Raw genomic sequence first — 13,352 nt, 5'->3', positions numbered from 1 at the left:
CCGAGGGGGCTGCCGGGACAGACCCAAGATGGCCGAGCGCCTGGGTTCCGTTCCTGCCCTCGGCCTCGAGCCTCATTCATTGCCGCGCTGCTGAGCGGAGCCGCGAGCCAGCCCGAGGGCTCCGGGCGCTGTCCCCGCGGGGCGGCAGGCCGCCATGGCGACCCTGGAAAAGCTGATGAAGGCCTTCGAGTCCCTCAAATCCTTCCAGCAGCAGCAGCAGCAGCAGCAGCAGCAGCAGCCTCCGCCGCCGCCTCAGCCGCCTCAGCCCCCTCAGCCGCCGCCGCAGGCGCAGCCGCCGCCTCAGCCGCCCCCGCCGCCGCCGCCGCTTGGCCCTGCCGCGGCCGAGGAGCCGCTGCACCGACCGTGAGTGCTGACCCGCCGCAGCTCGGCCCCAGCCCTCCCCGGCCTTCGCCAGCCTCCCGCTGAGGCACGGAGGCGGCCCCGGCCCTCTGCCCGCCCGGCTGCCCACTTTGGGGAGGAACCGGGGTTGCGTTGTGAGCAGGACTCGGCCGCGCCGAGGCCGCGTCCAACCGCCCCCCCTCCTCCTGCTCTGAGGGGAGCAGGGGTGCGTCTGGGCGCTCCGCGAGGAGCCGGGAATTTGGAGCCAGAGTGATGCGGGGACAGTGGTGACCTCATGCCTGGGGACGTCGGACTGGAGGGCGGGGGAGCGCGCGCGGTCCAATGGGGAGTCTCTGGCGGGGCCCCCTTTAAACAGCCTGGGAGTCAGTCGGGCCCGTCTTCTCGCAGCCTCAGGGCTTTTCGTTTAGTTAGGGGGTCGCAGCAGAAGAATGAAGTGTCGGGAAGAGACCGGCTTGTCTCAGTTCTAGTCGGTCTGCAGGCCCCTTAAATGAGCGGTGGTCGCCCCGTAAGTGTGAACTTAGCCTAGATGGTTGATATTAACGTACGAGAAACAGTAACACGGACTTCAATACTGGGAAGAGTGGATTGAAGTTTATTGTTTGCAATTGGAAATAAATCGCGGCTTGCTAAGGGAGAGGTTAATCGCCGGGGCGAGTGATGTGCGTCTCACGTGCATCGCAGTCTCGCTGGCCAGAACCTGGATGGGTGTCTCCGGACAGTCTCCTGTCGCAGACATCCTGGTACTGTTCGGTGCTTGTGCTAGGGAAATTTTCGAAACAGAAGAAGAGAGGCCATTTGATGTCACCTTCTTACAGAGCCCGAGTGCTTTCCCCTGAAGTCTTGGGTCTTCCGCAGAGGTCAGGGTGTGCCCTTCAGGTCTTTCTTTCATGTGCGGGCATTTTATTTCTCATCTGGATTTGTACAAGAGGGCATTTAATGAGGGCAGTTTTCGGGAAGCAGCCCCTTGAAGAAGTTCACCTTAATGTTAAGGTGGATTCATTTTTAGTCATGTTTTCATCTTTGTTTCTGACATAATTCCTTGCTGTGTCTCGAGGTTTAATCAGGAAATGAGTATTTGGAGAGTCATTTTGGCTTATCTGTTAAAATGTAACAGTAAAGCGCTTTTTCTGCTAAAAGGTGAAAAACCTGTTTGGATACTTTGAGAAAAAAGAAAATCTAACAACTTGACTTTTCTCTGCAGCAAATAACTTATAACCATGACCCATTCCAGACTTAGTGTAGTTCTTCTCTGTGGAGGTAGAAGTCAGAGAAGTTCACGCATCTTGGCATCTCTTGGATCTTGTGTACAAACAGGAAGCACTAGGCAGGGCTCTGGTTGGGAAGGAAGGTCTTATTGCCATCCCTGTCTGCTGTTCTAGCACTCGGTCAGTCTAAAATCATGTGTTCTGTTTCTTATGCTGTTTTGACAGAACCTGAATATGGTGTCTTCTTCAAAATACGGATGTGAAGAGGTTTCTTTCTTAAGCCAGCTTGACAAAGTAGATGTTTCATTACTTTATTGTAAGGAAATGTATGATTGACTTATTTTTAAAATGTAGTCTGTCATCTTTGCATAAACAATACATTAACATGATACAAATTCCAAAATCTCAGACAGGTAATTAACATGTCTCCCGTTCCTTTCTCCTGAGTACCTAACTGCGTTCCCAGAGGCAAGCACTGTTACACTTCTTCCTTGTGTATCCCACCTGGTATTACTTGTGTGTGTATATATATATGGATAGACTTTAAAATTTTTAAAAACAAAAATACTTCAGAATAGCAACTTTGAAAGGTTCTTAGCATGCTCTGAAATCAACTGCATTTGGCTTAATTATAGTTATAAAATACATAAATGTATTTTTATGTACTTTGCTGTTGAGAAAGCAAATATTCATTGATTTTGAGTAACAAACTCCCTGCTTACAAATTTGGATCTTAACATGTCTCTTCATATGTTTAAGCTGAAAAATCCCTTCCCCAAAATAAGATTGGCCAAAAGCAATGAGAAAGTAACTGTTCTGTTTTTATGGTTCTTGCTGCCTGTGGAACTGTAGTGTCACCAGCTGAGTGTGGGCTCCGATTAAGGATCTGCGTGCCTGCTCTGGGCTCAGCGTATGGTATGCAGGGTTCTGCGAGGTGCTGGCTGCAGTCTCTAGAAGGCTGGCGTGCAGGGGAGTGCCAGAGCTCGGCAGGGTCCTCACTGCAATTATGAGGCAGTTGGCATTGGCCTTTGGCACTTTTTCACTCTCCTTCATATTCCCTCCTAGATTTTCCCTGACTTAATTATTTGCTGAACATCTAACGAGTGCCAGCCAGTATCCTAAATAGGTGCAGTGCTACGGCCTTGAACAGATAAAGCTCTGCCCTCATGAAGCTTACATTTTAGTGAGGGGCACAGACTGTAAACAGGGTGCCTAAGTTAAACACACGGCATGTTAGCGGCAAGTGGAGGAGGAATGGCAGCAAAGCGGGGAAGGGAGGCAGTGACGGTTTTCAGATAGGATGTCCAGGGAAGGCCAATGAGTCGGTGGCTTTTGAGTAAAGACCAGGCCCAGGGAGCAGGTCTAGACTCCCGAAGAGGACTCTCGAGGTGGTGGGTGTGGCCTGTTGAATTCGGGAGAGGAGACTTCGTGGGAGCTGAGGTCCGAGAGAGAGAGTGCCTCGCCAGATCAGTAATCCCTTCCAGATGGAATAAAGACAGTGACATTTATTCTAAGTGAGGTGGGAAGGATTTGAGTTCCGTTTTAAAATGAATACTGGCTGAGAGCCGAGTTGACGGACAGCCTGGGCAGCAGCAGGAAGCCAGTTAGGAAGTTGGTGGCGTGATCAGGTGCGAGATGATGGTGAGTTCTGTCGGCAGCGGCAAGCTGGGAAGTGGCTGAATTTTGGAGGTGAAACCAACAGGACTTGTTCTTCTCTGCTGAGCATGGTCTAGCCATAGTTGGTGTTATCGTTCAGGGTTCCATGCAACTGCAAATAGCAGAGAACTCTTCTGCAGTTACGTAAACAGGTCAGAATTTATTATGAGACAAAAAGACGTCCGTGTGAGGAAGTTCCACAGTGATTGGTGCCCAGCTTTGTTTTTTGTACTTGTAAGTCCCTGTTCTCATTCTTTCCCATTTTTTAAGTTGAATTATTGTCTTTTTATTGTTGAATTGTGACAGTTCTTCATAATATTCTTGGTACTAGACCCTTATCAGATACACAGTTTGTGAAATTATGCTCCCTCTCTTGGGTTGTCTCTTCACTTTTTTTCCCTGCACTGCACGGCTTGTGGGGTCTCAGTTCCCTGACCAGGGACAGAACCCAGGCCCACGACGGTGGAAAGAGTGGAGTCCAACCACTGGACCGCCAGGGAAGTTCCCCCTAGACAGTCTTTTCTAAAAAATATTTTTAAGATTCATTTATTTTTGGCCGTGGTGGGTCTTTGTTGCTGCATCCGGGCTTTTCTCCAGTTGCAGTGAGTGGGGCCTATGCTTACTTGCGGTGTACGGGCTTTAGTGGTTGTGGTCCATGGGCTTAGTTGCTCCAAGGTGTGTGGGATCTTCCCAAGCCAGGGATTGAACTGGTGTCCTTTGCGTTACAAGGCAGATTTTTAACCACTGGACCTCCAGGGAAGGTGTCCCCCCCCCCGCCCCATACAGTCTTGATTTCTGTTAATTTTTATCCCAATTTCAAGTGAAGTGTGAGTCCTCAACTTTATTCCTTCTCAAGATAGTTTTGGCTACTCTGGGCCCCTTGCATTTCCATTTAAACTATAAGAGCAGATTGTCCGTTTCAGTGAGGAAGCCAGCCAGGATTCTCTGATGGGGATTGCCTGGATCAACTCGGAGAGTATCGGCGTCTCATCAACATGAAGTCTTCTGGTTCCTGAACACTGGCCCACGCTTTGTGCACGTGGTCAGACAGTCAGTGTTTCAGGCTTTGTGAGCACACCTCTAGCTGCCGTTCGGCTCTGCCACTGTGGGTCAGAGCAGCCTGATGCTGCAGGCAAAAGAGCAAGTGCGCCTCTGTGCCAGGGAAAGTTTGTTAATGACGTGGAACTTTGAATTTTGTGTGTAACTTTCCCATGTCATAGAAGACTACTCTTTGATGTGGTTTTTTTTTTTTTTTTTTTTTGTCAACCATTAAAAAGTGTAAGAACACTTCTTAGACTGTCCAGGACAGGCAGGCTCTGGTTTGCCCCCCACCCCGGATCAGATATGCTGAGACCGCTTTGGGGAAGCATTGCTTCTTCAGTTGGTTTTTCTTAACTAGCTTAAAAAATTATAAAAATTGTACGCCTACATTGTAACAGCATCTTCAGCTAGCACAGAAGATGACAAGCAAGACTTCCTCCCTGGCTGTCCTAGCCTTATTCTCTAAGAATAACAAGTAAGCTTCTTTTGTTTTCTCTGGCGTTTTAGTGCATGTACAAGTCGTTTTTTTTTTTTTTTTTGCTCACACTATATTTTTTCATTTAGCAATATATTGAAGATGTTGTTTCGTTGCAGTACATATAATTCTTACTGGCTGGCTATGCAATGCTGTGGAATTTCTTTGTAAAAGAGGACTCACAGAGGTTTCAAGGCAGAGGTCTTTCCAGAGCCGTCCACATTCAGAGGCCCCACCCCATTACCTCTGGTCCCTGAACGTGAGCCCGCCACTCAGTAAACCACAGACAAGACTTGCCACGGATTCTTGCTGCTCAGCGTGTGGTTTCAGGGCCAGCAATTTGGTATCACTTGGGAGGGTATAAGAAGAACAGGATCTCTGCCCAACCTTAGACCTGCAGAGTCACGAGTCTGCATTTTAACAAGGTTTGTGAGCAGTTTTTGTGCACGTAAGGCTTGAGAAGCTCTGCTGTAGATGATCAGGCCCTATCTTTCTGATGTTATAATATGTGTGAATCACAATAAACTATGGAAAATTCTGAAAGAGATGGGCATACCAGACCACCTGACCTGCCTCTTGAGAAACCTATATGCAGGTCAGGAAGCAACAGTTAGAACTGGACATGGAACAACAGACTGGTTCCAAATAGGAAAAGGAGTACGTCAAGGCTGTATATTGTCACCCTGCTTATTTAACTTATATGCAGAGTACATCATGAGAAATGCTGGGCTGGATGAAGCACAAGCTGGAATCAAGATTGCCGGGAGAAATATCAATAACCTCAGATATGCAGATGACACCACCCTTATGGCAGAAAGTGAAGAGGAACTAAAGAGCCTCTTGATGAAAGTAAAAGAGGAGAGTGAAAAAGTTGGCTTAAAGCTCAACATTCAGAAAACTAAGATCATGGCGTCCGGTCCCATCACTTCATGGGAAATAGATGGGGAAACAGTGGCTGACTTTATTTTTCTGGGCTCCAAAATCACTGCAGATGGTGATTGCAGCCATGAAATTAAAAGACACTTACTCCTTGGAAGGAAAGTTATGACCAACCTAGACAACATATTGAAAAGCAGAGACATTACTTTATCAACAAAGTCTGTCTAGTCAAGGCTGTGGTTTTTCCAGTGGTCGTGTATGGATGTGAGAGTTGGACTATAAAGAAAGAATTGAACATCGAAGAATTGATGCTTTTGAATTGTGGTGTTGGAGAAAACTCTTGAGAGTCCCTTGGACTGCGAGGAGATCCAACCAGTCCATCCTAAAGGAGATCAGTCCTGGGTGTTCATTGGAAGGACTGATGCTGAGGCTGAAACTCCAATATTTTGGCCACCTGATGCGAAGAGCTGACTCATTGGAAAAGACCCTGATGCTGGGAAAGATTGAAGGCAGGAGGAGAAAGGGATGACAGAGGATGAGATGGTTGGATGGCATCACCGACTCAATGGGCATGGGTTTGGGTGGACTCTGGGCGTTGGTGATGGACAGGGAGGCCTGGAGTGCTGCGGTTCATGGCGTCACAAAGAGTTGGACACGACTGAGCAACTGAACTGAACTGAATGTAGCAATGCCGTCTGCATTTGGGAGGGAAGACTTGAGGCGCTCACGATGCAGCTGTGGCTGAGGCGATGTTGTTTCTCTGTCCTAGGCCGTGGAGCGCTTGTGTGGCTCTAAGTAGGTTGTAACACTGCCAAAGGAGCTGTGGTGCCATTAAGAGCCCCGGCTGCTGGGAACGGGGCCTTAAGTGGGGCCTGGACGGGTGACCCGGAAGAACTGCTTTCGGCCAGGTGCCTGCCGTGTGCCAGGGCCCTCTGCCCTTGGGTTACAGTGGTGAACAAGGGCTGGTGATAAATCCTGTGGAGAAAAATGAAACAGAATTCGGGAGGGTGGTGCTATGGGGTATGGTTTAGGGTGTGAGGCCCACTGAGAAGGCGCCTCTGAAGCGGAGGGAGTGAGCGGGCCGCGTGGGTGTCTGAAGGAGGAGCGTGAGGAGGCCAGGAGGGGAGGTGAGGGGCAGCCCTGGACGGCCTCGTGCCCCAGTCTGAGGACTTTGGATATTCCCCTGCCCAGATGCACACTTGTGTTGTCAAACAAGTGATGTAATTTGTGATGCTCAGCCAACGCCAGATGCTGGTGCGAAAGAAACTGGGTCACTTCATCATCGCTGGCGGGACTTCGAAAGGAGAGAGCTGCTCTGTTTATGGCAGTTTCTTACAGAACCGAACTCTCAATTACTACATGATCTGGCTGTAGCACTCCTGGAGGTTTATCCCAGAGAAGTGGGAACGTATGTTTATGTGAATCTGTACACAAGTGTTTGTAGCAGCTTTACTCATAGTAGCTCCAAACTAGAGTCCAGTTAGATGTCTTTCAACAGGTGATTGGTTAGACTGCTGAGCAGTAGGAAAAGGAACAAGCTCCTGATAACACACGCAGCCGCTAAGGTGACTCTTAAGGAGATTGTGCTAGTGGAAACAGCCATTCCCCAAAGGTGACACACTGTTTGGGAAGTGGAAGCGTCAGTCGCTCAGTCGTGTCCGACTCTTTGCGACCCCGTGGACTGTACTGTCCGTGGGATTCTCCAGCTCAGAATACTGGAGTGGGTAGCCTTTCCCTTCTCCAGGGGGTCTTCCCAACCCAGGGATGGAACCCAGGTCTCCCGCATTGCAGGCGGATTCTTCACCAGCTCAGCCACCAGGGCAGCCCTATGTACTGTCTGGTTCTACTTCTATGAAGTCTTTGAAATGACACAGTTGTAGGAGTGGAGAACAGATGAGTGGTTGCCAGGGGGAGGGGAGGGCAGAGGGCGAGGGAGTGGGCGTGGTTCTGAAGGGCAGTTCAGGGATCCCCATGGCGATGGGAGTGTCCCCTCTCATGACCGGTGGCAGAGACACGAAAATGTACACATCTGAGAAGCTGTGTAGAGCCACATAGATTCACACAGACGAGTAAAACCGGAAATCTGAAGGTCAGTGGCACTGTTCCGTAGCACTGTTCTGGCTGTGATTGCTTTGGAAAATGTTCCCCTTGGGGGAAACTGGGGGAACTGTACCCTGAATTTCGTTTATTTCTTATGATAGCACATGAATCTGCAATTACCTCATTAAAAGCTTTAACGATAAAGGCCACCCAGGTGGACAAGGGAGTAGGCGTGAGAGAGGCTGTGGAAGGAATGGAAGCTGGTTGGAAGCAATCAGATCAGCTGAGAGGCTGCTACGGGGCTCAGAGCCCGAGCTGGGATGGCTGGCGCCCGGCAGGCGGCAGCGCTGGGGGGGTCGGCAGTGCTGGGGGGGTAGTGGTTTTTCGTACGATCATAAGGTCTGCAACCATCGCTCCTGTCTCATTTCTGGGACATTGCGTCACCCAGAAAGAAAGCCGTCTCTACAGCAGTCAGTCCCCGCCCCCTCTGCCTCCCCCAGCCCTGGCAACCCCCGATCTGCTTCTGTCTCTAGGGCACTGCCAGTTCTGGATGTTTTTTATGAACAGAATCATTCATGTCGGGCCTTTGTGTCAGATTTTATTCACTTAGTGTAACAGATTGGACTTTGAACTGCACTTTCTTCTATAGTATTCAGTTAAATCACTAGTAAGAAAGGCATTAATAGCTTTTTTCTAAGGTATAGACTGTGTAGTGGGGAACCATCAGGCCTTGCTTTCCCTAACCAAACAGGACTTTTTTTTTGGCCACACCACACAACTTGAGGAATCTTAGCTCCCCAACTAGGGACCGAGCCTGGGCCCTTGCCATTTGTGAAAACGCCGAATCCTAACCACTGGGCTGCCAGAGAATCCCCTCATCCAGTACTTTATTTTGAAATTATGTCTGAAACATAATTCCAAAGTGACTTAGGCATTTCTGTTCCTCCTCTGAGGAAAGAGGATCTCTCCAAAGGAGTTCCAATCTGCTAGGAACACTCTCACATTAGTCTAGTACTTGGCTAAACTTAAAGAGCCGCTGATGTGGAATCGGCAGACCTGGCTGGCTGCCCCGCCCCTTACTGCCGCGCTCCTGCCACGGGGCCACCTCTGGGCCTCAGTTCTGCGTCCTGTGTGGGGCGTGCAGACCCTGACTCGGGATGTGTGTGTGAAAGGACCCGTGAGCATGAACAGCAAGGTTCGAGGTGAGTGGTTGTCTTCAGTTCCTGGGGTGGTCCAGGTCTTCTCTTGCACACCCTCAACCTGGAATCAAATTTTCCACGTTTCATCTTAAAATAACATAATTCTAAACATGTGAATTTGGATGAGAGGGCTTGAATTCCTGTTTTCAGAATTATTTCTTAGATAATCCGTTTGATTGTACCGTGCTGTACTAGGGCTTCCCTGGTAGCTCAGATGGTAAAGAATCTGCCAGTAATGTGGGAGACCCAAGTTCGATCCCTGAGTCGTGACGATCCCCTGGTGAAGGGAATGGGAGCCCACTCTAATGTTGCTGCCTGGAGAAGTCCCATGGATAGAGGAGCCTGGCGGGCTACAGTGCACCGGGTCGCAAAGAGTCGGATGCGACTGAGTGACTTAACACTTTCACTTACTATGATCTGGAGACCTTGATTTTCATAGGTCCCTCCTTACAGATGACAACCACAATGGTGTGGTCACTCACCTCGGGCCAGACATCCTGGGGTGTGAAGTCAGTGGGCGTTAGGACACATCACTACGAACACAGCTAGTGGAGCTGATGGAATTCCAGCTGAGATATTTGAAATCCTAAAAGATGATGCTGTTTAAGTGCTGCACTCAATATGCCAGCAAATTGGGACAACTCAGCAGTGGCCACAGGACGGAAAAGGTCAGGTTTTTTTCCAGTCCCAAAGAAAGGCAATGCCAGAGAATGCTCATCCTACTGCACAGTTGCACTCATCTCACACGCTAGCAAGGTAATGCTCAAAATCCTTCAAGCTGGGCTTCAGCAGTACGTAGACTGAGAACTTCCAGGTGTACAAGGTGGATTTAGAAAAGGCAGAGGAACCAGAGATCAAATTGCCAACATTTGTTGGATCATAGAGAAAGCAAGGGAATTCTAAGAAAAAAATCTGCTTCGTTGGCTATACTAAAGCCTTTGATTGTGTGGATCACAACAAACTGTGGAAAATCCTTAAAGAGATAGGAATACCAGACCACCTGACCTGCCTTCTGAGAAACCTGTGTGCAGGTCAAGAAGCAACAGTTAGAACTGGACATGGAACAATGGACTGGTTCAAAATTGGGAAGGGAGTACGTCAAGGCTGTATATTGTCACTCTGCTTATTTAACTTGTATGCAGAGTACATCATGCGAAATGCCAGGCTGGATGAATCACAAACTGGAATCAAGATTGCAGGGAGAAATACCAGCAGTCTCAGATATACAGATTGATACCACCCTAAGGGCTTCCCTGGTGGCTCAGCTGGTTAAGAATCCGCCTGCAGTGCGGGAGACCTGGGTTCCATCCCTGGGTTGGGAAGATCCCCTGGAGAAGGGAAAGGCTACCCACTTCAGTATTCTGGCCTGGAGGATTCCATGGACTGTATAATCCATGGGGTCGTAAAGAGTCAGACATGACTGAGTGACTTTCACGCAACACTCTAATGGCAGAAGACGAAGAGGAACTAGAGTCTTGTGATGAGGGTAAAAGAGGAGAGTGAAAAAGCTGGTTTAAAACTCAACATTCAGAAAACTAAGATCATGGCATCTGGTCCCATCACTTCTTGGCAAATAGATGGGGAAACAATGGAAACAGTGACAGACTATATTTTCTTGGGCTCTAAAATCACTGCAGATGGTAACTGAAGCCACAAAATTAAAAGATGCTTGCTCCTTGAAAGAAAAGCTATGAAAAACCTAGACAGTGTGTCAAAAATCAGAGACATTACTTTGCCGACAAAGGTCCGTCTAGTCAAAGCTATGGTTTCTCCAGTAGTTGTGTGGATGTGAGAGCTGGACCATAAAGAAGGCTGAGAGCAGAAGAATTGATGCTTTTGAACTGTGGTGCTGGAGAAGACTCTTGAGAGTCCCTTGGACTGCAGGGAGATCAAACAGTCAATCCTAAAGGAAATCAACCCTGAATATTCATTGGAAGGACTGATGCTGAAGCTGAAGCTCCAATAGTTTGGCCACCTGATGTGAAGAGTTGACTTACTGGAAAAGATCCTGATGCCGGGAAGGATTGAGGATGAGATGGTTGGATGGCATCACCAACTCAGTGGACATGAGTTTGAGCAAACTCCAGATCATAAAAGACAGAGAAGTCTGGCATGCTGCAGTCCATGGGGTCGTAAAGAGTCAGATGTAACTTAGTGACTGAACGACACCCACCACCTTGCAGATGGTGTTTATGTACAGGTTGCATCATTACCAAGTTAGAGGGGATGACAGTGGTTTGTTTTGATTTTGAAGGTGGAGTTGATAAAAAAATGATTGAAAAGTCAGGACAGTTCTTACCCTGTTTTTCCAGTTCTCACCTTGTTCATCCAGTTCCTGCCGAGATCAGGGCAGTTCCATTTCAATTGCTTTGATTTCCATACTTACACCTTCCGTAGAAGCAGTCAGTTTGACATGTCAGTTCAACAGTTGAATCTAATTAAATCTCATGGGGGAATGAAATCGTTGTAGTTTTCTTAAACCGCCAAGTTGTTTATTGGACAGAATAAGATGGGAAGGAGGTGTTTCAGGCAGGCACCAGGGAGGTATTTCCAGGGGCCAGAGCTCCCTGCAGGCTCCAGTACTGACCTGGGAAAGCTGGCTGAGACCAGGCCGCCCTGGGCCTGGTTAGGCCGCCTGGTGTTTGCACCATGGGGGATTGTTCGTTGCTTTTGCAGCTGTGTTGCTGCCCTGACATCCTTCAGGGTATGGTATTGGATGGATTTTTTTTTTTTTTTTTCAGTTTTCTGATATTTTTGGCTAACGTCTCTATGTTGGGGTGTCTGAGGATGAAGTCTGGTCTTCAGACTTTAAAATATCCACTTTAAAATGTGGGTATTCTTCAGTGTGATAAAAGGCAATTTTGTTGGATAATTCTTTATGTAGCAATCAGATGGTTTGTTTTTATGCTCCTCACCCAAGATAGGTGCGTCCGTGCGCGCTCAGTTGTGTCCGACTCTTCGTGACCCCACGGACTGTAGCCCCCCAGGCTCCTCTGTCCATGGAGTTATCTAGGCGAAAATACTGGAGTGGTTGTCATTTCCTCCTCCAGGGGATCTTCTCTCCCCAGGGATCAGACCACACCTCTTGCTTCTCCTGCGTTAATAGGCGGATTCTTTACCACTAGCACCACCTAGTAATTATTGTTTGAATTTTAATATAAGATCAGTAACCACTGAAGACCGTCCATCTATCTACCTGAAGGATTTTATTATTTTAGAACTACCTGTTGAGTGCAGAAAAGACTAGAATTCAATCAGAGCAAATGTTTTCCCCCTCAAATCTGTGTGGATTGCTGGGAAGTGATTTTGGATGAGTTCGAAGAGATCTGAAACGTGTGCTTTCTTCGTAGCTGACCGTGATGGGACGTGTACTCACTCTTTCTGGCAGGAAAGTTGTGACAGTTAGGGTCACAGGCGGGCGGTCACTGACGTCTTGGTCACACCTGTGGGCTGCAGCTCAGACTCCACAAGCTGCTCGAGCTCGGTCCTGTGGGACTGCTCCTCGTGGTCTTTTTTTAAGCTTTGCTGTTTCTACTTCTCTTCCCACCTCTTGGTTTTGGAACTCCAGTTTAACGTAATTATCAGTTATCTTCCGAGTCCTGTTTGTAAGACCGACTCAAGACTTTTGAGTCAGTTTTACTGTGCATTTAACCTACTCTTTGGGCTTCCCTGTGGCCGAGCTGGTAAAGAATCTGCCTGCAGTGCGGGAGACCTGGGTTCGATCCCTGGGTTGGGAAGATCCCCTGGAGAAGGGAACAGCTGCCCACTCCAGTGTTCTGGCCTGGAGAATCTTGTGGACTGAGTCCATGGGGTCGTCCACTCCTTTGTTGTCTGTGAAACTCCTCTCCAGTGTAGGTGCTGAGTGCCTGTGAGAGTCACGATGTGGCCCTTGCTCTCAGGGAGTCTGTCATCCCTGGAGAGGTAATCGTGGGAACGGTTACTTCCAAAGAGAGTGATCCAGGTGCCGGCTCATGACAGGGGCTGGGGCAGGAGCTGTGAGGGAATAGGGGAGGCTTTCGCAATGGCTCAGCAATAAAGAATCCACCTGTAATGCAAGAGAGGGAGATGCAGGTTTGATCCCCGGGTCAGGAAGATCCCCTGGAGATGGAACGGCTGTCTGCTCCAGTATTCTTGTCTGGAAAACCCCATGGACAAAGGAACTTGGCGGCTACAGTCCATGGGGTTGCAAAGAGTCGGACAAGACACACACACACACACACACACACACACACACACACACACACACTTCTTTATCTCTATCCCCACAGGGAGCTCAGAGGAGGAGCTAGATGGAAGCAGACAACGCAGGAATGAACTTTTATTTTGGTGGGTGAGGTTAGTACTCGGTCTTCGGTTTTTCTCTCGTTTCATAAATTTTGCTCCAGTTTTAACACATGGGTCTTAAGGAAATCAGGCAGTGGGTTCAGAAAGCTGTGTTATTTTTTGTTACCTGTATTCTTGTGGCCCAGTCCACGTATGAGGAGAGAGACACAGTTC

At 48.6% G+C, this 13,352-nt stretch overlaps 1 protein-coding gene across 2 annotated transcripts in view; it reads left to right on the top strand.

Moving 5' to 3' along the window:
- The window catches only part of HTT (huntingtin), a 123,730-nt gene continuing 110,378 nt past the window's right edge, over positions 1–13,352 (top strand). For both annotated transcript variants that reach the window (XM_027545175.1, XM_027545174.1), the window contains exon 1: positions 1–363. In XM_027545175.1, coding sequence (XP_027400976.1) covers positions 155–363 — 209 coding nt within the window. In that variant the 5' untranslated portion in view covers positions 1–154. The remainder of the gene's footprint in view (positions 364–13,352) is intronic.

Source organism: Bos indicus x Bos taurus, chromosome 6 (assembly GCF_003369695.1).
Source record: "Bos indicus x Bos taurus breed Angus x Brahman F1 hybrid chromosome 6, Bos_hybrid_MaternalHap_v2.0, whole genome shotgun sequence".
In the NCBI taxonomy this organism is placed as follows: domain Eukaryota; kingdom Metazoa; phylum Chordata; class Mammalia; order Artiodactyla; family Bovidae; genus Bos; species Bos indicus x Bos taurus.
Note: the sequence above shows the minus strand (reverse complement) of the source record. Positions and strands in the feature narration are given on the sequence as shown.